The sequence below is a fragment of the Epinephelus fuscoguttatus genome, linkage group LG7 (assembly GCF_011397635.1).
Source record: "Epinephelus fuscoguttatus linkage group LG7, E.fuscoguttatus.final_Chr_v1".
Classification (NCBI taxonomy): Eukaryota; Metazoa; Chordata; class Actinopteri; order Perciformes; family Serranidae; genus Epinephelus; species Epinephelus fuscoguttatus.
Window position 1 is genome coordinate 39,790,298 of NC_064758.1, and position 23,833 is coordinate 39,814,130.

The window sequence follows — 23,833 nt, forward strand, 5'->3', positions numbered from 1 at the left end:
ATGTCTCAAAAAAGGTCCAACCCTGGGGAAATTGCAATAGTAATGTCTAATAGTTTTAACTGATCTTAATACTTCCTGCATCATATATTAAAAGTATACCATCATGGATTTAGTGGAAAAAATGTTTAAGGTCAAAAGCAGATCTGATGCTTAAATGTGAAAGACCATCCTAGAAAACTAAAGTTTAGACATAAATTATATTAAAATGTTGTGTTCAGAAGGAGACACATGCATGTCTTTGTGTGATCCTGGGACATAATGGCCCCAAATTTTTGAGCCCTGAATTTACTTTGATCCACTAAAAAAACAAGATTGATTAAATAGTACTGATGGATGTTCTACAGCAAATGTCAAAATGATAAACCTTGAAAATTCATAACAAATCAGTCGAACGTGCGGTAACTTTACAGCGTTCTCCAAAGTGTAGCACAATTGAGCATTAAGTCCATCACTCTGTTTTTTTTTGTTTGTTTTTGTTGTTTTGTTTTTTTTTTTCAAAAACTGTAAAACAAATTAAATCTGTCTCTTCCTATACATATTTTTAGCTAAATTGACACCAGACTTGCTACATAGGATCATCAGACTCAAAAATTAAGTCCACATTGCATCAAAATGATTTAATGTAAACATGCACTGCATATTCTCTCTAAATAAATATTCAGTGTTACTGACAAGAGGGAAAGAATCATGTGATGGTAAAAGTAGTTTTTTAAATTTCAGCATTGTATCTCAAAAAGTGAATTTTAGACCATTTTTTTAATCTGTCCTCATGTAAACTATTGTAGTCAATGGAGTAAGAGCATCTTTAAGCATCAGAGCATCAGTTTGAATTTAAATTACAGACAATACAATACAGACTTTTGTCTTGTTAACTGAATTTTTTAGCTTGAAATCTGCCTTTACGTGCAACTTTGGTGACTGTTTAAGTTATTGTGTGTAGTCAGTGGGGGTAGGAATCACCACAATACGATATTATCACAATGCATACAATATTATTGCGATTTAAAATATGTTGTGATATATTAACTTTTTTCAATTGCAAATTATATCCCCAAAGGAATATTTGTCAAAATCTGTTTTATCTAATAAGATAAAGTTTTTAGTGTGTCATATTAATAATTTATATAAGAAAAAAAATCAATATTTTGCACTGTGTGACGATATAATATTGCCACACAAGAAGATTGTGATACTATGCCACACCTCTAGTGGCCAGTCTATTGTTTGTCACCAGGCATGTAGCTCCACAAGATCATGACCTACACGTGGTGTGTGAGGTTGTGAGTTTGAGACCTGGGTGATGCTGAATAAACATGCCTATTCAGGTACTGTGCTGTGTGGATAAGAGACACATGAATTTTAAGACACTTTTTCAGTGAAGGAATTTGAAATTAGTCAGGGCAGTTCTGCTGGTGGTCACTCCTCTGTCTCATATTTGTCTTCCTCCTCTTTCTTTTTTCATCTCCTCCCTTTTCCTCCTTGTTCTTCCTCCTCAAAATACCCGACCCTGACTCACTGTTGTGCATTAATATTTACTGTTGCTGCATTTAGAAAGAATCGTATCATGTAATTTGGTTACATAAATCTGTGGTTGATGTCAGTGATTTCTTGCAACTTACAGCTAAATCAGTTATTGAGCTTCTTGTTCACACGTGAAGGGTTTTGTCAAGCATAACAGTGGAACACAGCTCACCCACTGAATTGAATGTCACTTAATCAGTTTAAATGTGATTGTATTGTGTCACTGGAAAAATATTTTTAATAATATTGTGTTTTTCAGCCACATTACTGTACCCAGCCCCTTTATCACACCCTTTATCTGGCAAATTCCAAACGTTTCATTTTCCTGTCTGTCTGTCTGTTCTCATCTTCTAATCAGGCCAAATTAAGGGAGTGTCTCATGAAATGCACACACACACACACACACACACACACACACACACACACACACACACTACACTCAACTAAAAGTTTGTATTGGTGAGTCACTGATGTGAATTCTGACACCTCCATGGCTTTTGTTTTCTCTTAGGGGACGGAGGAAACGATGTCAGCATGATCCAGGAAGCCGACTGTGGCGTGGGAGTGGAGGGAAAAGTAAGACTCTCTCCGTCTCATCGCCTCACACTGACGTGCCGCTCTCACAGATTTTTACTTTGTGTTTCCTGCCAAGATCTCTCTCACGTTCAGAGACATGTAGAGAGACATGCACACAGATGATTCCTCTTTATGAGGATCCATTGTCTGAGCAGAGGAAACAAAGATGACAGGATGCTTTTGTGCTCGAGTAAAAGTAAGAGTCTCTCATCAGCCCGTCTCTTGTACTCCTCATGGGTTTGCTCAGACATGGACCTCAAACATATGTCAGCAATGATACTACTGGGAAATTTGCTTAAGAAGATCAATAGCATGGCGATGAAACTGGAGCCAGCAGCCAGTTAGCTTAGCTTAGCTTAAAGACTGGAAACAGCTAACCTGGCTCTGTCCAAGGGTGGCAAGATCTGCTAACCAGTCCCACGGAAGCTCAGTGTTAAACACATTATATCTTGTTTGTGTAGTCTGTACAAAACACTCAAGTGTTAAAACAACAATGTGATTTTACCAGCGGCTTTCGTGCTATTTCTTGGCTCGGAGCAGCACCTTAGAGAGGTCTCTGCTGGTTGTCTTCCAACCTCACGGTGACATTAAGACTCCAGGAAATCTTCGCTCTTGGCAAAGAAACAGCCCAACACATCGCTTCAAGTAAAACCACAATTTGAAGGTTATATTTTTGGCTTTTCACCCAATATTTTTGCAGCAGAGTTATCAATATTTGAAAGCAAAGATGCCCCAAAAAGTTTTGTGGTTCATTTAGGTAAGTATTTTCTGATTGTCCTTTGTCTAATTTGATTTTAAACTTTAGGTTTTGGACTATTGGTTGCACAGGAATCTGAATATGTCAACTTGGGCATTTTTCACAATTTTCTGACAGTTTACAGACCAAACGATTTATCGTCTGATTAAGAAAATGATCAGCAGAAGAAGTGATAATGAAAAGAATCATTTGTTGCAGCCATGCTGGTTATCATGGTATGACATACTCAAAGTTTCTCTAACTCTGTGCTTTATTCTGCATGAAATCTCCAGATCTGGTGCCTGAGGGATTCCTTACTTGTACTAGTCATGTTTGCATACAACACCACACGTCTGATTTTTGTGCTTCCAAAAAAATTAAAAACAATCTGTATATCTGTCACTGCAGTGTCACTTCACAATAAACACCCAAGGGCCTGCTTCACAGGTCAGCTCAGGCTTCTTGCAGCTTGTCCTCACTGCCCTCTGTGCCGTGTGTTTGACAGGAAGGAAAGCAGGCCTCGCTGGCTGCCGACTTCTCTGTGACTCAGTTCCAACATTTAGGCCGACTCCTCATGGTCCACGGTCGGAACAGCTACAAAAGGTCTGCAGCTCTCAGCCAGTTCGTCATCCACAGGAGCCTGTGCATAAGCGCCATGCAGGTAGAGTACAACTAAAACATGGTGCTGTTTGGGTTTGTGTTTATTAGTCATGTCATCACCTTCAAATTATGTATTTTCCAATTGCTTTGGCTCAGTTTTTGCAACAGAGTCAATTTGCAAAATTGACCTCAGAAGTTTCTATATCATATAATATGAAAATATCTGTATTAAATTAGATAATTCATGACATATAATTTCATCTGGACAAAAACAACAGTTTAAAGGTCTGTCCATGTATTTTAAAATAAAACGCTCATTAAACAATCAGATGCTGCTGTCACACAGTTAGCAATGGTAATTTCTGCAAGATAATACAAATAGCAACAAGAAAAAAAAAAAAGTTCAGTTTTGGAGCTTCGTTTTTAAACTTTTATTTTACTAATTGAATAAGCCATATTTCTGACTTTATTTGTAGAAACAGAAAAAAAGCCATTCTTACAATAAATAAACCACCAGTTTGATGTATATCCCTTCAATTGCACACATACATATACATGAAAATGTAAAAACTCTGAGATATCTTATCAAAACAACACCCACCAGTTTGACTGATAATCCCTGGCTTTCACACACACAAAAATTATGATTTTGAAAACAAAGAAAAAGGAGATACATGTTTTTGCAAATGAACCTTTCAAATGAAGATAAGAAAGTCCAGAGTCTGACTTTACAATAAATCTGATTTTTATATGAGACAATTTATACTTCACTGCATCAGTTAACTTTTTCTGTTCTATATCAACCTTGAGTTAATGTATATTTAATAATTTCAAATACAGTATTACTGTATGTAACATTAAGCCTCAAATTACTTTGATAGTAATCGAAAGGAAAGAAATTGCAATTCTTTTTTCCTTTTTTCCCTCCCACTATTGCCATACATTTCACATGCCAGTAATTAGCAACACTGCCAGCAATGCTGCTCCGGATAATAATGTTAAAATAAGGTGAGATGCTTGCAAACGCATGTTGCATTGATTTATGAATCTGTAAAGTACATTTAGTAATAATCAGTGAAATATGTTCATATGGTGGCTGTAAAGACTGAGCATGTGATTTAGTGTTTTGCTCTTTTTGTGTACCAGGGATAAGCATTTTAAGTACATTTCATCTTTGTGTGCTCGAGTAAATTATTTTAGAATACTCGAGTACTCTGAAAAAAATCTAATGCAAGAGTAGGAATGTAAATTGGCCAACAACGGAAAACAAGTGCAGCTTGAAATGTATTCGTAGAACAACCAGGCTTTAATTAGGCTATTTAACCATAAATTCTAAGCTAGCATGAGAAAATCAGCAAACTTTCTGTTGCTGCCGTTACAGGTTAGATGCAGTGCTGACAGACTGTCTCCAGGGTCGCTCCCCTCCTTTTCAGTTTAACGTCTGCATCGTTATTTCAATGCAGCTGTACATTGAAATAAGATTTAACCCATTTAATTTAAAATAGTAAATGCAATACAAAAGTCACATTCACGTGTAAGAAGTCAGGCAGTGATTACTCTATAACAAAACAAATATCCGAATCGAGTACTTGAGGAACTCATGCCCATCCCTGGTATGTAAGTACGTATTTGTGTCTAAATATGAGAATTGTGGCCGGTCAGTTGGGCCAAAGCAACCTTAACACGCCGTAAAATGTCTGAAAAAGATCGTAAGCTAGCTTAAAGTTTGGGCAGGGAGGTGCAGGCTATGTTTATCCACAACACCTTTAAATCTAAATGTGAGGACGAAATGATCGGGGCGCGGCAGGGAGAAGTTTCAGGGGTGGTCATGGAAGGGTGGGGTGCACGATGAGTCAGAGGAGTCATCCCATGGTGCCCTTCTGCGCCAGCCCCCACGCACACACAAACTCGACACAGTCCCTAGTCCAATTCCCATGTCCCAGTCCAACCTCAGCCCCCGCCACGGAGGGACAGCCCATGACTCACTGCATTGTGGACTTTGGGGTTTTCGGGAGGCCCTCCTCCACATGTCTCACATTAACGGCGACCACAGCCGCAGCTGTGACCCGTCTGGTTTGGGGCCGCCTGGATGGCAGGCTGACTAGTTGACAGGTCAATATTGGCATCATACATATGTTCAAGACTCATGCTACAATTAGTCAGAGAGGTTTGATTTTCTCCAGCAGTAGCGCTGCGGTAGAATGAGGATTACTGAGGTGATGCACTTTATGTGTGGGATTTAACTCGTGCTCATCATCAAAGTGTGGTTACCCTGGGAGTCGTGTGCTGCCGTGCCAGTTGGTAGCATTTAGAAAGTGATGCCCCTGATTTCTTCTGTTATCATCTGTAATGCCATCTGAGTATTGATATGAAAAGAAGAATAAACGATGACTCTCTCTTTACTTCTGTTCCCTCAGGCGGTCTTCTCCTCTGTTTTCTACTTTGCTTCAGTCCCACTCTACCAAGGATTCCTGACTATTGGGTGAGATACAAACTCTGTATGGCTATGACTAATCAAGAGAGCATTTGGCTGCCTTGTTTCCCTGGCATTTCCTCTGTGTTAAAGCACTGTTGAAATGTGAGAAGGGGAAAATATGAAAGTCTTGACTGGACTGATGCGTTTCACTGCTGAAACTAACAATGAAATGTGTGAAACTTGTTGTCTGTGTGCCATTTTATCTGGAGCATATTTCTCACACTGTTTCAGCTACTCCACTGTCTACACCATGTTCCCCGTCTTCTCCCTGGTGTTGGACAAAGATGTCAAGTCTGAGGTCGCCATGTTATACCCTGAGTTATACAAAGATCTGTTAAAGGTATTTGATGAATGATAACACACTGACTGTCACAGTGCAGCCAAATATCATATACAAACATGTATATGGGGGCATAAAGGTAAATACGATGTGTTGTTCTGCTGTTTTCTTTCAACAGGGTCGACCACTGTCTTTCAAGACATTTCTAATATGGGTTCTAATAAGTATCTATCAAGGTAAGAAACACTTTGTACAAACTGCGGATGATCACAGTCAATATGTGCAGCTGTTGGAGAGAAATATATTTACAACCTAAACATATATCGCAGGACACAGTTCATACAAAAGTCAGCAATAGGGCTGAGTATCGGTACTTGATACCTTTAAGGTATCGACTGAAACAACATGGAAACAAGTAGTATCTTCAGTCAAACCACACCTGCTTTCGATCCTTTTTGCGCTGGTGGTTCCATCCCAGACTGCCCCGTCTCCACTCCAGATCAGCAGACTTTCTGTTACAGCCATCTCTAGAGCCGCTATCCTCCCAGCGACTGGTCAGTTTAACATCTGCCCCGTAGGCACAAGCTACACAGTTGCAGCAGCAGCTAACATCCAACACCATGCTGTTAAACAGTTCCAACAAACTCACAGTAAAATGGCTCAACTCTGACGTTAAATCTGTTGATAAAAAGCCATGTGATGCTAACAGTTAGCCCTGCCACTGTGTGTGTGTGCATGTGTGGCCAGGTGGACTCTCACAACTGGCCCCGGAGCGAAGCTTTCCCTCAGCACGCAACCAAAATTCAACTAAATATCAATGTCTAACAACATTGTTGGCCAGCTGGGTTTTTTTAAGAGGATAATAACAAAACAGTAATAAATATTGGGGTGCCGTAAATTAAGTTTTACGGTATACATGCCCCTCCATTCACATTATAGCTATTCAATGAAGTCCTCTATTGGTATCGGTATCACTTCAAAGGTACTGGTAGCGGTTCTGGTATCATAATTTTTTAAACAATACTCAGCCGTAGTCAGCAATAATCAGAATCAGAAATACTTTATTGACCCCTGAGGGGAAATTATGATTCGTTACAGTTGCTTCGATGTAAAGAATAGAGAATTATAGGAAGTAAGAATAAGAGGATGAAATAAAAGTGTGTTGAAATGGAATTTTTCATTTTGCTACTGTTTATAACACTAGCATTTGAGATGTAAAACTTAAAATATTAAAACAAAATATATATCATCATTGTGCTGAGGCTGTAAGTGTGAAAATTTAACTACAATATACACATCAGTAGAATAAAACAATAGAATAAGAGTAAACATAAGACATTTCTACAGTTATGTGCATTGTAATATAATATATACATTCAAGAAGTGAAAAATATTGCACATGGAGTATTTAATATTTCATGTCATTTAGTTGTCAAGACATCAGATCAGGCACTACGATGAAGACAAATCCAACCCTGCTTTGTGCCACATTATCTTTAACGGCTAAAACACTTTTTTCTTAATTTCATGAGGAGTTTATTTTTGTGTGAGGTACATTTCCAACACGGGCCATTTGCAGTGAAAAAGCGCTCACAGGAGCATCTGAAGCTACGCCCCGAAACCTTTCATCTATTTTTATCAAAACCTGAATGTTTGATTTAATCGCTGATGTTAAGATACTCTTGTTTCCAAGTAATGGGGCCTGGTTTCCAAATCCCTGCTCTGCATGTTGGCATGACTGTATTTACACTTCCTGCTACTGTGTCTTCTCTTTATATGAAAGGAGAGGTCAGAGATTTTTTCGGGAATAGTCACTATCAAGTGGTGAGAAATGTTTGCTAACAGGGAAAAACTTATTCTGTAGGGGAAAATGATCCTGTGTGGAGAGCTTGTTAGTTTAGTGAGTAACATTACATCTGAAGCCCCAGACGGATAAAAGGCTGTAAATAGTAATGAGAGAGGTCAAATACATATATCAGTACTCTTATTATTTTTTGATCATGGCACACAGTTAAAGATTTATCTGTTCCCTGTTTTCCCCTGTACAGCATCTCCTGTTTTCCTAATGCATATATGATGATTAGATTGCCATGTCCATCTACATCTTTGGCGTCTATGTGCGTGTCTGTTTATCATGAGTGGAACAATTGAGAGGACTGTGCGGCGAGTCAACTTTAAAACCAGCCTTTTCAGCTAGCTACCTAGCTGCAGCTAACTGTCACCAAACTACACCACCTAGTGCATGTATGTTATTAATCCATATTCTGTAGTGCGTACTGCTGTAGCATCACTATGTTAACACTTGAAGCAGCAGTTAAACATTTAAGCTGTCAAGATAATGCTGACAGAGTTAGCAAAGATAAAAGTTAGCTGCATATTAATCTCTATAAACAGATTCTGCAGACAAGATTTTAGTGTCACAAGCATTCTGGTGTCCACTTGTTGTCCGTTTGCATTCTAAGTAGTGTCGACTAATGACATTTGAACTGCAGATTAGCAGTCCACGTGGAGAGGCTGAGAGCATTGGCCACAGTGCATTCCTGGAACTCATCGTCATTCATTCCTGTTTAGCTTTATATATATATAGATATATATATTTTTTTAGTGTATCTGCATTCATATGCAGATATCTGTTTAGATTAGCCAAAATAACCAGCGCAATGAGGAAGTCTTGGCCCTGCTCTCGCCTCCAGAGGCTCATCATTATCAAACCTACAGTCAGTTGCTTCTGAGATTGGTTGCAAATAAACAGTTAGCTATAAAGGCTGGTGCTCACTGCTCAGTGTGTTTTAGCTACTGGTGTTTTCAGGTAAGCTAGCTAGCTGCACAGTCCACTTGTTTGCTCCAGTCTGTATTGACCACCGATGGTAGACACACACTCACACCTTGGATCAACCTCTGTTCTCATTATCATATAAGCATGAGGAAGGTTCGGAATGTGATGAGGACAATGGTAAATGGCGTGTGGGGTCAAACATGAGATGGATAAATGATTAAATGTGCGCCAAAAAAAGGTGTTGTGTAGGATTTAATAGCTTCTGTCAGTGTGGTTGCAGAGCTGAAACTTTGAGTCTTTGAACAGAATATTGCACACACTGCTCTCGTTCAGCTTCACAATTTATCAGTAACACTAACATTTCGGTCATCCTGGACCTTTGTCAAGAGTGTTCAACACCATTATTTACAACACTGGGCTTAAATAGAAACAAAAGCACAAAGATTATTATTTTTCGGGTGATTAAAAACTAATAGAAACATAATTATAATGTTGAATATATTAACATTTCTGTAAATAGATGCCCCTAAATCCTACAAACAAAATATAACAGTTTCATGCCTTTTGTATATTTTGTCATATCAGGCCTCTCTATAGTTCTAATCCTGCAGGAGAGTATTTCAGTCTCTCTTTTCGCTCACTCTTTTTCCAGACTAAAAGCTGACTGTAATGCTGAATCGTGAATTACATCATTAAATGTTCAATTTAATTCAAATTTATTTATAAAGCCCAGTGTCACAAATCACAGTTTGCCCCAGAGGGCTTTACAGCACATGACATCCCTCTGTCCTTTGGACCCTCATAGCAGGGTGTTTCCTGCTGACGTGTATAAGTCTCATTCTTATTTGAACTCCACAGGGAGCATCATCATGTATGGGGCACTGCTTCTCTTCGAGTCAGAGTTCGTCCACATCGTTGCCATTTCCTTCACCTCTCTCATCCTGACCGAGCTGCTGATGGTGGCCTTGACCATTCAGACGTGGCACTGGCTCATGATAGTCGGCGAGCTCCTGAGCTTGGCCTGCTACGTCGCCTCGCTCGTCTTCCTGCATGAGTTCATAGGTGAGTGAGCACAAACACATGTACATGAACTCACTTTTCACCCACACAGGAGGCGACTCCGAGCCTGTAGCGGCGAGACGAGAAGACGTGCAGTCTGCGTTCAGTTTACTGCAGCCTGATGGATGTTTTTGTGCTTTAGCTGACCTTGATATCGTGCGTCAGCATCCAGCAGTTAAGGTGGACGTGGTTATTCATATTATGCCTCTGGTGTACAATTAGCTGCAGTATGCTGGATGTGAGGAAGGTTAAAGGTGAGTGCACTGACAAAGTGTCCTAGTGTGGACGAGACTCAGGCATACCGTAGTATCAGAGGGGAAATGCCAACAGTCCTGTTAGCTTCCTGTGGACTGCAAAGGATCATGTGTTTATCTCACTAAAGGTGTGTATGTTAGGAAGCACTGGTCACATAAATAATATTCTCCCCAGTGTCAGATAGAAATAGTTTTACAGCGATTAGAAGACTGAGACATAAACAACTCTTACAGCAGAAGAAAGAACTGAAGTTGTTGTTTACATTGCTTTATTACTGCGTATCCTGCATGTTGGCACTCTAATGGACGTTTATTTACTTCAGCCTGCAAACAAAATAAGCCAATTTTAGCTGAGCCATATTAAGATTTGTGACATATACAATACTCTAACCGAGAGCTTTCCAAGGCTTTATTTTCAGCTTTATGTGGGGTGTGGAGTTCCATTTTCAGCTTACAATCTCCACCACTGAGGATCATGACTGGCATGTGGTCAAGTGAACCGTTTTTGGACACTTTCTTCCCTCTTGAAGTCAGACTGGAATAGATTTAAAGGCTATTCTTCTGCTGCATGTGTACTTTACACAGTAAATTGGACATTTTACAGTTACAGTAGTTTGAAACCGTCTCCTGCGTTCAAGGACTGATACAATTACAACCAGAGTGAATAGAAATGACACTGAACTGTTTGTAGGGGTAATTTGGCTAGTACAAAAGAAAATGGCGATTGCTGTTAGTTGTTATGGTGACAACACATGTCAGTGGGGCTGTTAAAGGGAAATTTTGGTTTATTTCAACCTGTCTCCTATCGTCCTAAATTTGTTTCAAGTGACTAGTAACATAAAAATAATAGTTAGCATGTTAGCCGTTAGCCTAGATACAGCCGGGGCGCATAGTAGCGTCAGACCTGTTAAAACGTAAGTGAACGGGCATACTTCAAGTGCAAAGTTAGTCCACTAAACAAGCTTTTTTTTTTACACAAAGACTGCCTCATATCGTTAGGATGAATGTCAGAGAACATATAACAGACATGTAAATGTGTTGTCTTACCTTACCGGTGTGCTGCCATGTTTGTTTACCGTCTAGCTCTGCTTTCCAAAGGGCAGCCGAAATATCGCGAGAACAAGCAGCGATCTCATACTGTGCCTGAAATCTCGCGAGCTCTAGATAAAGCCCAGCTGGATACTACTCCAGGTGGAGGTGTCTCATCCTCGGTCACATCCAGACCTTCAAAATAAGGCTGCAACCGGTCCCATTCCTTGCAACAGAGGCATTCCTCTTCTGTGGGCACTGGGGCACAGCATTCACAGGTACACCACCAATCTCCAGAGCTACGCAGCCTTGCAGCAGCCATTCCTCCTCTCTCGTCCTCTACCTGTTGCTCCTCTGTCTCTCTCCTCCTCTGTTCTTCAATTTCATGAAGCTCTTCGTCAGTGTATTCTGACTCAAATAAATAAGGGCAGCCATCAAACTCTGTAAAATCAAATCCCTCCTCCACAAAGTCAAAGTCTGGCAAAAAGTCAGCCATTATTCGATAAATCTTTCATAAAATAAATGAATGAACTTTTCAGGCTACTGTCCGGTTCTGCCTTCCAGCTGTTGCTGCTTGTTCTCGCGATATTTCGGCCGCGCTTTTGAAAGCAGAGCTAGAGGGATAAACAAACATGGCAGCACACCGGTAAGGTAAGACAACACATTTACATGTCGTTTTCTATATGTTCTCTGACATTTATCCTAACGATATGAGGCGGTCTTTGTGGGAAAAAAGCTTGTTTAGTGGACTAACTTTGCACTTGAAGGTTGCCCGTTCACTTACGTTTTAACAGGTCTGACGCTACTATGCGCCCCGGGTGTATCTAGGCTAACGGCTAACATGCTAACTATTATTTTTATGTCACTAGTCACTTGAAACAAATTTAGGACGACAGGAGACAGGTTGAAATAAACCGAAATTTCCCTTCAAGTGTGTCACACTCACTAGTTTGAGATATGTACAGTATCTGTGTCTGAATTCAGGGGCTGCAGCCTTTGAAGGATGCAGCCTTCATGGTCTACGTTGGCCACGTCCTTTTATGACCACATCTGCCAAACCTAAAAGTCCTCCAAAATGGGGAGGATTTCCTGGTTGCATCACCAGTTGTTCTTGCCCCAGCCTGTTGACGTTCCTGTTACCTAGGAACCAGCATTTCTCTGCCGGGTTTGAAGGAGCCTTCGAAATGGGACAGCCTTGGTCGCACCAATGTAACGCAGTCGGTTTTCAGATGCAGCCCTCAAAGGCTGCAGCCCCTGAATTCAGACACAAGGTGTGTTTTGGCCTGCATCACCGATTTTGTATATTAAACAGAAATATACAACCATACACCAATCCAAGTTTCTTTCTTTTACCGGACTAAAGTAAATGTTAGCTTAATTGCCTTGCTCGCTCATCATAAAAGACACTTCTTTCAAACTTTCAAACCATCTTAGTTAGTCGTGTCAGTCAGCTACTCAGTCCAACAATCACCAGCTCTGGTTTGGTTGAAATAAGCCGTTAATTCACAGTTAGATGTTAAAATATTTTGATCTATATGCTCCCCAGGGTTTCTTTCCGTTTCCCAGCTGTCCACTGAGCAGCAACTCTCACTCGTTCTTTGGAGGCAGCCTCAGTAACATTAGATCACGTTTTGAAAAACATGCAGTTAATGGCAACCAAAGAATGCATATTTGAAAATGCACTACTCCATTGCTCATTTGGTTGTTCCTGCAAAACCTCACCTCAGTGATGTTTAGTGACTTGCCACAAGTCGACTTGTTATACAGGAGTTTATATTGAAGTTAGCCTACTACAACGGCTACTCTGAAGCTGCACCTACTTAGTGCAACAAAAAGGTTTATCTTGGGTGCGTCGGTACAATGGACAACCAAGATAGGACGGCAGAGGAGACACCTGCATGTCAATGCAACTGGGCTGGACAGCCCCAAAAAAAACACTCACAGGCTGAGATCAGTGCAAAAAAAAGTCAGTTTATTCAGGACATCTGTGCACAAAAAAGGGTGCTCAAAGTACATAAAAAAAATAATAATAAAAAGGTGAATAAAAACAGCAGCAAACCTTTCAGTCCTTGACCATCATCAGCGCTCAAATAAAAAAATAAAAATGGCTGCCACTCTGACTGTCCTGATTCATTGATTTGGACCTGCACCTGCAGTTATATAGTGCCTCTCTAGTCTTCTGACCACTCAAAGTGCTTTTACACTACGAGTCACATCCACCAAAGAAAGAAATTCAACAAAATTGTCAAAAAATTACTGACAAAAACAACCTTTCACACTCACATTTGTCCCCATTAGATGAGGTTGTGTCTCTCGTCCACCGGGGGTCATAACTGTTTTACATGATGCTGAGTAATATCTGTCTGTATCCTCCAACCTCATGTTGATCTTTGCTTCTTCGTCCATGCCAGATGTCTACTTCATCGCCACAGTATCGTTCTTGTGGAAGGTGACCGTCATCACTCTGGTGAGCTGTCTGCCTCTTTACATCCTCAAGTACCTACGCAGACGCTTCTCGCCGCCCAGCTACTCCAAGCTGACCTCTTAAAGACTGAGAGGAGCCTCCGGCCTCATTTGCTGTGGGGAAAATAGAAAGGTGTCCCTGTTTTCACCCAGCAGAGCCTGCGCTTAGACCAGAGAATCAAACATGGATTCATCCCCTTTAATTTGTTCTGAAAAGTTCCACTCGGGAGCGTCAGGGACGGGTAGATTTGTCAGGGACAGGTTGTTTACTGAGACGTTGTGTTTAAAAGCAGTGTTACTTGCTACACGTGTTTGATGCAAAGACTAACTGATGATTTCTCTACGTGGAGAACGCCTGCAGTGAGCTGTAGATTAACCTGAGCTATTTATTATCAGCTGTCCTCAGAGTTGTGAACATTAAAGTGTCGTGGACATAAATGTAAATATGTAATGTACAAACACGCAGCTGTTGAGCCTGTATGTTATAAGTTAAGGCACAAAATCACTTCAGTAAATTATGCAGTTTGTTTTATAATGTCAGGAATCACATCAAGGAAAAGTCACTGGAAAAGTTGGATGTGTCATTTGGGCTGGAAACTAATTTACACTCATTTCCTGTTGCATCTGAAATAGCAAAACTGTTTTTATTGTTAGACACTGAAATTGACGTAGCATTCTCACTCAGGACTTGATTCACACTCTCCTCAAACAGTGCTTTCTAAATGCAGTTTAAGAATTATATGGTGAAAAAAAAAAAAGTTTACTGGCTAGACTTTGCATAAAACACACGTCTGCAAGTTTGTGTATTTGTTTATGCGTCACCGCGATGCTACAGCCCGGCACGGCGGAGGTGGTGCGGTTGTTTATTTTAGCATGACCTGTGGTGTCTGATGTTAAATCTGTCTTTGTCTCTGTGTACGGACCCTGAGTTGTTAGTGTTTGTGGAGCGCGGTCAAAACAGCCACAAAGGAGTTTTGGTTATTTGCAGCCGAAACCTTCCGCCGGCGCTCCCGACAGGCTGTGTGTCCGCAGGGGAATGCGCAGCCTCTCATGTGGCTGCTTGGCAGGCCAGCACCGGCCACGCTTCAGCATTGCATGATGACTCACTGTAACAGTGACCTAAAGCCATAACTGAAAATACCCCAGTGACCGGAGTCCAGCTGCCCCACTTTCATGTCGTCTAACCCTGGGCCCCCGTCACTTCTCACGTCTACTAACCTCCACAGTTCAGCTGTGAAAGAAAAAAGGGATCAAATCACTTCTCCTCAGTCAGATACAATGTGAATATTGTCAATAAGTATTACTACTGCACACTGACGATGCCATACAGCTCATGTCTCTTTTCACTGGTGGTGTGATGGTGGAGATTCTGTAAATAATCAGCCACTAACAGAATAACATCACTGCACTGTCACTTATTGCAAATTACTTCAAAAAACAGTTTCAGTTTTTAAAAAACTAACTTTTGTCATGTGACTTGATGAAGCTTAACGTGTCAAACTGAGCGTCCAGGCTGCCATAACTTATCATTTCTCACATACCTTCGACTAAACTTTTAAGCAAGTCGTTTGCACATAATTTTGTTTTGTACAACTGATTATTATTATATTTTTATGCTGTAATAGAAACGCAAAACATAAATGATGCTAAAATTATTTGGCTGCTTGTAAATAACCTGTGTTGTTTTTTATTTATTAACATGTTTTATTTAATGGTGGTGATTGCACTCAGATGAGCAGAACAAAAAGGGAGATTTGTGTTGATGTCAATGTTGTGATGATGATTAATAAAATCTCGTGTTTTCTTTTCGTGTGCCTGTTTTTTTTCCTCAAAAGTTGTTATTTCCGCAGCTTAAAGGAAAAGGCTGCTGTTATTTTGTTGTTTATATATTGTTCTTGTTGTCAACAAATCTCAGTGAAAGTCTGTTTCAATACTTTAAGATTTTTATACCTATCTTTAGCACTCATATAAATATATGTAGTTTTACTATTTTGAAGGCATAGTAAAGTGTAATTTTTACCTAACAGAAGTACAGTATATAGTATATTTGTTTGGGACTATTTTCAGCTGTGGATTAATACACATTTGGAGCTCCAGTACATACAGTATTTGGGGCAGTAGGACTGTGTACGTGGGATTGACTCAAAATAAACTACAGTGTGTGTGTGGTCATGGTAATGAAGGGAACATGTCACCCAGTGCAACAGTGTGACTCACCGATGTGTTTTTGGAAGTTTCTAGACAAAAGTGCAGCTTTAAGACCGAAGAATAAGATCTATCAAGCTGTGGATACAGATGCAGTACGTCTCATAGGATCAAGTCACTGTTGGTTTTGGGCTTTTTATGGGATTTATATATGTAACCACTGAGCTTTATAGACAGTCTATCCATGTGATCAGGGAATGAATCTTGACTTGGGATGAGGCAGTGAGTGCAGGCACAAATCTTCAGCCCTACATACTGTAGGATATTTTAATATGAATATCAAGATCTGTATTTGTTATAAAAGTAGAGGCTTTTGAATACAAAGTTGTCACAAGCTGAAATTTCCCACAGACTCCTTTTTAAAAGACGTATAATTTTACTTGAAATATTAAAACCACTGACAGGTGAATTAAAACCTTTAGTCCTGGCATTCATGTTGACACCACTAGTCACTGTTGCAGACCAAGTGCCCTACCCTCCACTACACCAATGGCACTCCCTTATGGCAGTGGCCCCCCATCAAGACAATGTGCCATCCCACCCTGCAAGAACTGCTCAGGAATGGTCTGAGGACCCTGACAGGGAGCTCAAGGCGTCAACCTGCTTTCCAAGTTCCCCAGATCCCGATCCGGTCAAGCAGCCGTGGAGCATCACAGTATCACACCTCACAACCCACAAGACTCAAGGATCTGTCACCTATGCTATGGTGCCAGACACAACAGGTCAAAGCTGATCCACTGTGAGGCCTCTGACCTCTCAAGGCATGGATACAGGACCTCTGGGGTACCCGCTATGTCTCACAGATTCCTAATTCAAATTGGGATCTAGGGGTTTTGGAGGGCAGGTTGACACCTTGAGCGCTTTGTCACGTTCCTCAGACCATTCCTGAGCAGTTTCTGTGGTGTGGCATGATGCATTCGAGTCCAAAGTTCTAACCTTTGCGTTCTGAATTGTAAACAAATCATAATTCACTTTTAACCTCATGTTATGTCATTTTAACAACAGGATATTTGTTGAAACATGTTTGTTCAAAAGTTTCTTAGCCGTTTAGCAAATGTTAGCTGAGCATTAACTTGCTAACTATGCTAATATTGACCTCGGCTTACCTCTCTTTGTTGAACAAAGTTGGAAGTTGTTGCTTCAACATCTGTAATTTTACACCCACAGGTTTTGCGTACTGCAGTTTGTTTTTGTTGACCACCACGCAGTTTTGCAAACAAGATTAGCCTATTTTGGGCATGGTGCATGGTCCTGCTAGGGGAACCACTGCCATCAGGGAGAGCCGTTGCGATGAGGGGTCGGTTTGAGTGGTTGGAACACACCGAGTGGCATCCACAAGAATGTCAGGACCAAAGGTTTCCCAACAGAACTTTGCACTGTAACAAGATGCACAACATTATTCACTTCACCTGTCAGCATTTTTAATGTTTTGGCTGATCGATGTATGACAGCATGTCGGCAAACTTCAGGCCGTCACACTGATCAAGAAACATTTCATCAAAACAAAAAGGGTGGTGCAGTCAAAAAATGTGTAAAGCAAGGAGGAAAATGCACTTTTTAAATATTAATATGTAACAACGTGTAAAAATACGTTGGATATAAAATACATTTTTAACCCCGTTAAACTTGAGCTTAAGATTTCAAAGTTCCTACATCCTACAAGATACACACACAATTCCACCTTCCATACTTTTGATTAGTGTGAATGCTTCAGCCGCCACACTGATGTTCTTTAATTTAATACATCATTAGTTTTCCAACATGTCCCCCCGTCACCCCCCTCTAAATTACACCCCTGCATGTGCTTGTTATTATGAGGTTTTTTAGTATTTTAGGACACATTTGGTAGCCACAAACACACAGCCACAGAATGTAATAATGCAGCTCAGTGTGGCTTAATAACCTTCTCATGAATAATAAAAGTGGAGCCAGCTGATGTTAGTGTGGCCTTACATGACTTTGTGGTCTCAAACCTATGTGGCCGAAGACGTGCTGCAGTAAGAACATTAAGTCAAACAGAAAACAGATCTTTTTATGAATGAAACAAGCTGTAATACTTTCCTTTTCACACAATGTCCCTGCATGGTACATGGAAACTAATTTTGGACTGAGAGTATCATCCACAGTTTGTATGCAAAAACAATTATGGTTCTTATGGTTGTGTTCCACTTCAGTCCAGTTTCTGATGAGGTGTGAGTTACACTGAACATACAGAGCAGGCAGGCTGAGGAGCCGGGGTGTTTGGCTCCATCTCACCAGAGGAGGGAGTCCCTGATGCCTGCAGTGGGGATGATGCTGTGTATTCAGTCTCCTTCACTCAGGCTCACATCCTTGACATTGAACATAATTTGCAATCAAAAGGCAAAGTTGGATGTCACTTCATAAGAAATGATTGAACTCTTTACTCTTTACATTATACATGCCCTTCCTGTCCAGTAAAAACCATGTATCTGCAGATGTGTTGATGCTGAATGTGAAACATCTACGGCAGTAAAATGCAACGCAGAAATTTGCAGCAGTGATATTAATCCGAAAACATCAGATAGTACAGTAAAACACTGACAGGGAACATTTTATTGCACAATGACTTATTTTTACTTTAAGCAACTGTACTTTAAGAAATTGTATCACCGTATCACCGAGCAGAAGGAAATGTGCATCTACTCATGGACGAGAGGCTTGTGCCCATGACAGTGTGAAATGAACATTAATGGTGTCAGGGGCGTAAATGCAGACAGTGCAGGCAGGTCAGTTGCACTGGGGCCCCTGGGATGGAGGGGCCCGTAGAGCGAGCGGGCCCTTGCAAGTGATTCGGATTGCCACCTTGGAAATATACCTGTGTTCAAAGAGAGAGATGATGACTGCTGGGTAATATGTGTTACAGCTGTGTGTGTGTGTGTTCTCTGCTGCTGTCCCATTTCCCTCCACTGTAGATCTGCCCAAGTGTGCTGTGTTACTTAACGAGGTGCAGTTCACTCCTCATGGTATGGAGGAGGTGCTTCAGAGCTCCTGTGTCAGTTTCTCCTGTGTCATTTTGGGTCTGTGTTGGAGTTCTGTTCATCCACAGAAAGGCTCGTAACAAATGAGGGCTCATCCTGGATCGAACGTCCATGAGGTGGAGTAATTCAAGTTTTTGTGTGTATCTTGTGGCCTTTGTTTGAGTGTAGAGGTTATTTGTGGTTGTTCTGAGCAGCCTGACTTGGTCGTCACCACCAGGCAGGTAAAGATCTTGCCACTTTGTTATTTTGTCTTTTTTATTTTTGGTGGTGATCCTGAGTTGGGGCATGCTTCAGTGTATCACGCTTGGCTACTTCTTTGGTCTGTGATGCGCTGAGTTCAGTGTTTAAAGACTAGCTATGTTATTTAGCCATCTTAGTAGGCAGGTCAGGGTTAGGGTTTGTAATTTCTTTTTGTTTGAGATTACTACTGTAGTTTTAGTTTGGTCAAGGTTTGATATATTAATGTTGTCCAGTGTCAAGTCTGTATTTGTGTCAAGACAATATGCACAACAGCGAGCACATGGGCCCGTCATAACTTTCTTACGCCACTGAATGGCGTCCTCCTCGGCTGAGCTGTAACGTTAGCTAGCTCAGTGGTGTTCAGCAGAGGGGTGAACAAGTCATTGTTCTGAAAGTGACAGGTGAGTCTCACGTTAGCACTCTAGTCCAAGGTCCTAACCTTTGAGTTGCGAGTTCTAAACAAGTCATAATGCACTCTTCAACAAATGTTATGCCATTTTAACAACAGATTAACTAATAATAAATTAAATTTACAGAAAAACATGATTGTTTTCAAAATTTTGTATTTATTTGTTGAAATATGTTTGTTAAAAGTTACTTAGCTGTTAAGCTAACGTAAGCTAAGCGTTAGCTTGCTAGCCGTGTCAGTATTTGCCCCAGCTTACCTCTTTTTATGTAACTCAATAGTCGAATGAAGTTAGATGTTGTTGCTTCTCCATCTGTAATTTTCGGCCCACACGTTTTGAATACTGCAATTTGTGTTTGTTTCGTTTTTGTATGCAAATATAATTAGCCTGTGTTTGATATCATTAGCTATATTTCCATCCAAACGTGATTCGAATCATTGGGAAATGCGCATTAAAAGAATACGAATCCTGTGTGTTTCCATTAAATGTACGGACTTTGGTGAAAACTACGAACTCATGCGAGTTTTCCGCAGAACTGGAAACAAAACAAGTCTTGCATTCTTCTTCTTCTACGTTTTCTGGCGGTTGGCAACCAGCTTGTAAATACCTTACCGCCTTCCCGACCCGGAGTGTGGATATCACCATGGAGCTACGTCAGACTCAATTCGAACATAACTGTTTCCATCCCCCGTTTTGTGAATCAATATTTTTTCGAATCAACCAAAACCCGGCTAAAGCGAGTGTATTTTAGTTTGTGCGAATCAGGGGATTTTAATTCGAATTTTGACGTTTCCATCAAGAAGAAGAATGCGAGACTTGTTTTGTTTCCGGTTCTGCGGAAAACTCGCGTGAGTTTGTAGTTTTCACCAAAGTTCGTATATTTAATGGAAACACACAGGATTCGTATTTCTTTTAATGCGCATTTCCCAATGATTCAAATCACTTTTGGATGGAAACATAGAGAGGTAACAGTATCAAGTATTTTGAAGTCAAAAGGCTCAGGTCCAAGTGAAGTCACAAGTTATTGATGTTAAAGTTCAAGTCATGTTGCAAGTCTTTTTTGATTTTGCTGAGTCAAGTCTAAAGTCATCAAATGTGTTATTTAAGTCTGACTTGAGTCCACGTCATGGCTCGAGTCCACGTCTCTTGTGCTAGGTGAGCTAGCAGTAGATGCCTTCTTCTGCGCGGTGATACAGTTGGCAGGTGTAGTCCTGGAGAAAGAAAATAGTTCCCACATGAGAATGCTCACAACAAGATTCGGCTGTATCTTGAGTATCCAGGTCATGATTTCCAGAAAGAAACATTGCTGTTGAGTTTTTCAAATGTTTTTTTTTTTTTTTTTTGTATGTGTGTTTAAAGCGGCACAAGCTGAGTGCCATGTAGGTCCATTATATTGGAGAGAAGACGGACATCTATACAGCTGATATCTCCAACACTCTGCAACTCACACCACAATAATCTAGATGGATAGAGAGTCACTACAGGTAAGAGGAAAAATATGTATTTTTGATTTTGAGGTGAACTGCCCCTTTAAGTGAAGGATCTGAGCACTTCTTCCACCACTGACTCTATTAAATCACTAAAAGTTTTAACTAACAGGAAACATTTCTTCATTTTTCTTTGATGTCAACGTTCACGCCTAAATTAAGTTTGAGCTTTTCGAAGGAACTTTGTTAATTATCCATGTAGTTTAAAATTTATAAAAGTGTTGAAGCTTTATGACGTTTCAGCCCAGAGATGGTTTTCGTTGGACTCGACTCTCAGTTATAAAAACTTTTCCCTTTTTTTTCAACATGCAGCCAAGCACCTCAGTACTGCATGTTCAAATTAAAACTACAGCGTATGTCCAACTTTTTTTCATCTTGTTCCATTGCCCAAATGCGTAAGTTATACCATTAAAAGAAACCATTTAACTTAATCAGTCCCATGAAAACTGAAATTCCGCTCCAGAATCAACAGAGCTGCCTGCTAACCTTAACATTTGTGGTCTTTCCCTCCTTTCTGCGAGCCAGCTACGGAGCCCCCGCTGGTCCGCTGCCAAATCCACAATCCAATCAGAGTCAGAGTGAGTTTTGAAATTTACTTTGCATTTTACAAGGTTTGGATTTTCAGCTTTTAAAAGAGGTAGCTTACAGCTGTTGCGTAACATATCCAGGCTAATTATCACAAGGTCGGCGCATTTTATCTTTGGCACTTCAAGACAGGAATTTGTTTCCAGCTTGGAAACATCTTACACGCTGCTCCCAATGGAACAGTGCAAGAGAAAGAAAGAAGGAGAGGGGGAGGAGGGGGAGACTACTATGAATGTGCTGCAGAGTATACCACAAACTGTCACAGGGTCCTGACTGGAGCACTTAATACAAATGATAGCATGGAACCATGTGGGATCCATATCCAACCTTCAGGCCAGGGCTGGCGACCACATCAACGAGGTCGCTGGGCCTCGGCCAGTTTCCTGGAGAGAACACTGAACTCCTGCTGCACAGTTTGGGCCCGAGGTCAGCCGTGGTTCCTGCGTCACATCTGATTGGTTAATGAGTTTAGCTCACAATAATTTGCATAATGCTCCTATAGGATTATATGCCACATTAAAAGTGCCTGCTTAGATGCAGTGAGCTGTTTTGAAATAACAGAAACCCTCGACGCACGACACCGAATAATGAACAAGCGAGTGGAGATGAAGTGTTTACTACACCCTGTTATGGCTCTGTGTAAACACTGGATTTTGGCAATGACAGGCCCCTCACAGAAACATCGCAAAGCATGAACACACACCCTCCTCTGGCACTATTTATAGCTGTGTGGGCCTGGAATGCTTTGATTTGTCTTAGCACCCATGACTGTTAAAGAAGAGCTGCAGATGTGTTTCCCTGCCTCTCCCCGTGATCTCTAATGACACTGCTTAATGCTTCCCAAAACAACCCAACGAACCCGCCCAAATCACTTTAAGACCAACAGGATTAAAGACTTTTTTTTAAACGAGTGATTAATTGTGATTGTTGAGGCTGAGGTACAGTCAGTTGTTGTTATGAATGAAGCTGCAATGGGAAGAGTGAGCTTTTCTTTCAGCCGAAACGCTGAATAAGTTTGTTTTGACTACCAAATATTGACTTTTGTGCATCCATATTGTGCTGATCGTAGGTACAAAGAGATGCTGAAGTTATGAAATACTGTAGGATGGAATTGGAAACCTGGACAAGACAGAAAAAAGTGTGGACGAGGGGGGGGGGGGGTGATATTGTTTCATGGGATTTCATAATGCTGTGCTCAAAAGGGGAAAAATCCATGAGCTAGTCGGCCACTTTTCCACTGGATTTAAGACACTCGAATTCTTTCTACAAACATTCGAATATCGATCAGAATCCTGTTACATAACGAGGCGGTTTCGTCCAGCGTGGATGTATGTAGTTTCCATGTTGATGGAACGTATTAGTTCATTCATACAATTCGGAAAAAGAAGGAAAATGTTTTCCAGGGATCTCAAGTTGTGGCAAGAAGGAAATACGATTCCTTATTGCACAATGACATGCCAGCACTGCCCCGACTGAAACCGTGTCAGCAGCGATCTCAGCAGCTGCACAGCCTCGTTTTAATATGCTGCTTCATCATTAAAAGATAATCCACAGATTCCTGAATCATTGTGCTACACTCCTTTTAAAACCATCGACTCCAGGATGAATGTAAAGTCAGAATGTGTTTCGCTTACTTAATTCACTCGGATGTTTAATCTCCAGAGAAGTAGGAGACATCTTTAGCAGTTTAACTTTTGAAATGAACAATATTCACATATTCATAGAGTTTGGTTCTGTAATGAGGGAGAAGGAGTAGAAGCTTTTAAAAGTTTTTCACTGGTTAATTGTTAAACGGTTTATTATTTAAAGGACAGTTTTGACATTTTGGGAAATACACTTATTAAAGGTGCAGTATGTGTGCTGAACAAAATCTGCAAATGTGAAACAAAGTGGCTCAGACTAAGTCCATGCAACACCATGCCGGCTACCCTCCCTCCTCAACGTCCTCGCCCAGCAGGAGCAGAGCTTCACCATGATATGAAATGAAAGTAACATTAGAGACATTACAGGAGGTTATGAAGCACTAATAATTTTCTGTAACTGCTTATCCTGTAGGGCGGCTGTTACCTATCCCAGCTGACACTGGGTGAGAGGCAGGGTTCACCCTGGACAGGTCACCAGACTATCACAGGGCTGACAC

The 23,833-nt window shown here is 40.7% G+C and overlaps 1 protein-coding gene across 1 annotated transcript in view; it reads left to right on the top strand.

The window, feature by feature from the left end:
- Positions 1–15,578, top strand: part of LOC125891824 (probable phospholipid-transporting ATPase IIA) — a 57,796-nt gene extending 42,218 nt beyond the window's left edge. Inside the window, exons 22-28 of the mRNA XM_049581355.1 lie at positions 2,033–2,097; positions 3,339–3,494; positions 5,851–5,915; positions 6,141–6,249; positions 6,368–6,425; positions 9,824–10,027; positions 13,719–15,578. Of these exons, the coding sequence (XP_049437312.1) occupies positions 2,033–2,097; positions 3,339–3,494; positions 5,851–5,915; positions 6,141–6,249; positions 6,368–6,425; positions 9,824–10,027; positions 13,719–13,855 (794 nt within the window). The 3' untranslated portion in view covers positions 13,856–15,578. The remainder of the gene's footprint in view (positions 1–2,032; positions 2,098–3,338; positions 3,495–5,850; positions 5,916–6,140; positions 6,250–6,367; positions 6,426–9,823; positions 10,028–13,718) is intronic.
- The last annotated feature ends 8,255 nt before the right edge of the window (positions 15,579–23,833 follow it).